This window comes from Cimex lectularius, unplaced genomic scaffold (genome assembly GCF_000648675.2).
Source record: "Cimex lectularius strain Harlan isolate CLEC.00 unplaced genomic scaffold, Clec_2.1 scaffold580, whole genome shotgun sequence".
Classification (NCBI taxonomy): domain Eukaryota; kingdom Metazoa; phylum Arthropoda; class Insecta; order Hemiptera; family Cimicidae; genus Cimex; species Cimex lectularius.
The window spans coordinates 5191-8253 of NW_019393280.1; the positions used below are offsets into that span (position 1 = coordinate 5191).

Sequence of the window (3063 nt, forward strand, 5' to 3'; positions counted from 1 at the left end):
CACCTTTTGTCAACGAACTGATCCAATCCAGATTCCAAACCTTCCACACCAACCTTTCGCACCATCCGAACCATACTGCTCGAGCCTTCTCCACTCATTCCCATCCTGACAACCCACCACGTCGCCTCATCCGACGATGACCTCGGGACCTCATTGACGCCTAATCATACACACTGAGTGCAAGCAATGGCTGGCTCCTCAAAGCATGTGTTTTACCGGTGCAGTGCTGGCATTAGTGCTATGTGCTGTGTAATATATTAATCATGTGACATATTTGTATAGTATACTTTCATGTATAGGTAACAAATAAATTTAAAAAAATTAATAACGCACATCAGCATATTGTTCCTACTAGATGGTTTCAAATGTCTTATAATTTATTCTCATAACTATATTTTATATACAATATTCTTATAATTATATTTTATGTTTATATTAATATTCTTATAATTTATAGTGTATAAATAAATGTCATTTAAAGATTTCTACAAAATAATATTGTTTTTACACATTAAAAACAATGTAGTTCATTTTTTTATATAATAAAAACAACAATGGTTTTCAAACCTGCCAAAATATATTCGACCAAAGAGATCAACTTGAACTTATGTATAAGTTTTAACATTCATGCCCATCTGTAAACTTAACAACCAAAACGTGATGTATTTTTTAAAAAACAGTTTATTATTTATATATTTTATTTACAAAGAGTGAGAAAATGTACATTTGCTTTTTAAAAAATAAAAATAAATATCTTCTGTAAAAAATAAAAATGAATTGTATTTTTAAACATATTCTTCGTTCAGGAACTCTTCAAGCGTGTGTTCGTAACAGGCGATGACAAACATGATCGCACCCCCGCAAAACATACCTCCCAGAACCAAAACAACGTCTAAAATTGTCTTGCATTGCTTTTGCATTTCTGGTACCTGACGAGGAATAAACATTGTTATTAGTATAGTTTTTTTTGTAAGTAAAGTATTGGAAATCTGCTGCTTACCAGTGTTGCTAAGGATATGTAAAGGAATGTTCCACCGGTGGCAGCATAAATCCAATAAGAAGCGTTCTCAAATTCCCCAAGCCAAAGTCCTGCTAGCACTCCAAGCAGACTGAGCACCGAGGACAGCAAATTGTACACAACCGCCTTGCGGATTGTCATACCCGTTTGGAGCAATATTGCAAAATCTCCTGGAATTCGAAAAATGGTAAAAATTTAAATAATATAATAAAAGCGTCGTGTATAAACAATCATGAAACTATAAACTATAAACAGTTGAAAATCGAACTTTTCTTCCTAAGCATTAAGTATTCTTTTTTATTATTCAGCCTTGCTAATTATTGATCAAAGAATTTACATATCAAGAAAAAATATGATCCTATTCCATAAATAAACAAAAGGAAAAATTCTTAATGTACAAATCTCTTTTATTTTGAAAAATTAGTTTTATATGTCCCTTGTCCCTTGTCAGAACATTGGTTTCACCATTTTTTGGGAATAATTTCACTAGGCTTATCTTTATAATCTTTAAGTTTATCTTTTAATGACTTTGCCCATTAAAGTATTTAATTTTTATAACCAAAGCACTTAAACGTTTTTTAACTAATTGAGCTGATAATTTATAAGTAAGGAGAATATCGTATTATTTGTAGTCTAATTTTCGTATGATTTTCGTCTATTTTTTTACAAATATATGAGAAATTATTAATTTTTTTCACAGACACAATAAACAATTGTTACAAATTTTAGAGAATTAAATTTTCTTTAAAAGTGGTCCCTTAAAACTTTCTATCAATGATACATGTTGAGATAAACAGCATTAAATTATGGAGCAATTATTCATGATTTTATATTAAGGTGATGCCTGAAATAATATTAAAGATTGTTTGTTTAATTAAAAATCGCGTTACAGCCCTATCTTCATATCCACAAAACATAAATTAGTGTAAACTAAAATTAAAAATACAAATGTAAATAATCTTATTTTAATCACACTGACTAATCCTTAAACTTTAAATTGTTCATTGTCACTTAATCCTTAAAAGGTTAATCATAAGAAAACTAAAAAGGTGGATAATAGTTTGGGAGAATTGTTTTTAAGTTAATAGTTTCTGAGATATTAACTAAAGAACAGAAAAAACACGTTTAAGCGTTTTTCACTCTGTACTGTAATTGTACTAATCATTTGTAGTAGTAAATATTTCTATAAAAAATGTTTTTAGTTATTAATCGAATTTATACTAATAGTAAGATTTTTAGACAGACCTGGTGCCTTTGGTAGTAGCTCTCATAACATTTTATATTAAAAATTGGTAAAAGAGTTCATGTTAAAGGAAAAATTTTTCTTCTCTTCAAGTTTAATTTCGTTCTTGTTTTGAAAAACTTAACAATTTCTGAGATATTAACGAAAATGTAGGAAAAACGCGTTTTTAAGGAAGTGTTTATGACCCTTTATCGTAATTAAACATCATTTGTAGCATAAATGTTTCTATAAAAAATGTAGTTTTGGGTTATTAAATATTTTATGACTTTTCTTTTCTATTCACAGATCAGTGGTATTAATGAAAAAATCGGATTACACCATTCAAAAGAACTCAAGGTTTTCTTAAGACGATAAAACTAAAGCATTTTTCATCAATGAAATAATGTATTCTTCTTGTATTAAGGAAATATCTTTTTATATATTTTGTTCTAATTTTGAAAAATTTTAAATGATGTTTGGACACTTTAAAATATATTAAATTGTTCAAAAATGTTTTTAAATCATATTAAAAAGTCAACTTTTGATTGTTTTTATAACATAATTGGTCTTATAAATTTCCATCCACTGAAATCAAGGCCTTTGTTTGCCTGAAAAATCTTATTTCGGTTATCTTATCTGGTTTTCAAAAATGAGAAGATATACGCACTCTTGTGTTGTGAAGGTCCACTTCTTGTCCAAACCATCTGGCTTCGAATACTTCGCCAAGAGAGCGACACAATGCACACGGTATATCTCACGAGTTCATTTTCTCCCGTTTTAGATTGAAAAGAACTAAATAATGCTAATAACCTTATTGTGAATA

At 28.9% G+C, this 3063-nt stretch overlaps 1 protein-coding gene across 1 annotated transcript; it reads right to left on the reverse strand.

Moving 5' to 3' along the window:
• Nucleotides 1-482: 482 nt before the first annotated feature.
• LOC106672983 (zinc transporter foi-like) lies at nt 483-1215 on the reverse strand. Its single transcript, XM_014404850.2, has 2 exons — nt 1001-1215; nt 483-929 (listed from the first exon to the last, which is right to left on the reverse strand). Exons 1-2 carry the CDS (start codon nt 1157-1159, stop codon nt 786-788), a joined length of 303 nt encoding a protein of 100 aa, XP_014260336.1. The 5' UTR covers nt 1160-1215; the 3' UTR covers nt 483-785.
• Nucleotides 1216-3063: the final 1848 nt, after the last annotated feature.

Coding starts and splice junctions, on each gene's coding strand:
- LOC106672983 (XM_014404850.2), bottom strand. CDS start 1,159: ATGACAATCCGCAAGGCGGTTGTGTACAATTTGCTGTCCTCGGTGCTC. Junction 930..1,000: donor ACATATCCTTAGCAACACTG/GTAAGCAGCAGA, acceptor ATTCCTCGTCAG/GTACCAGAAATGCAAAAGCA.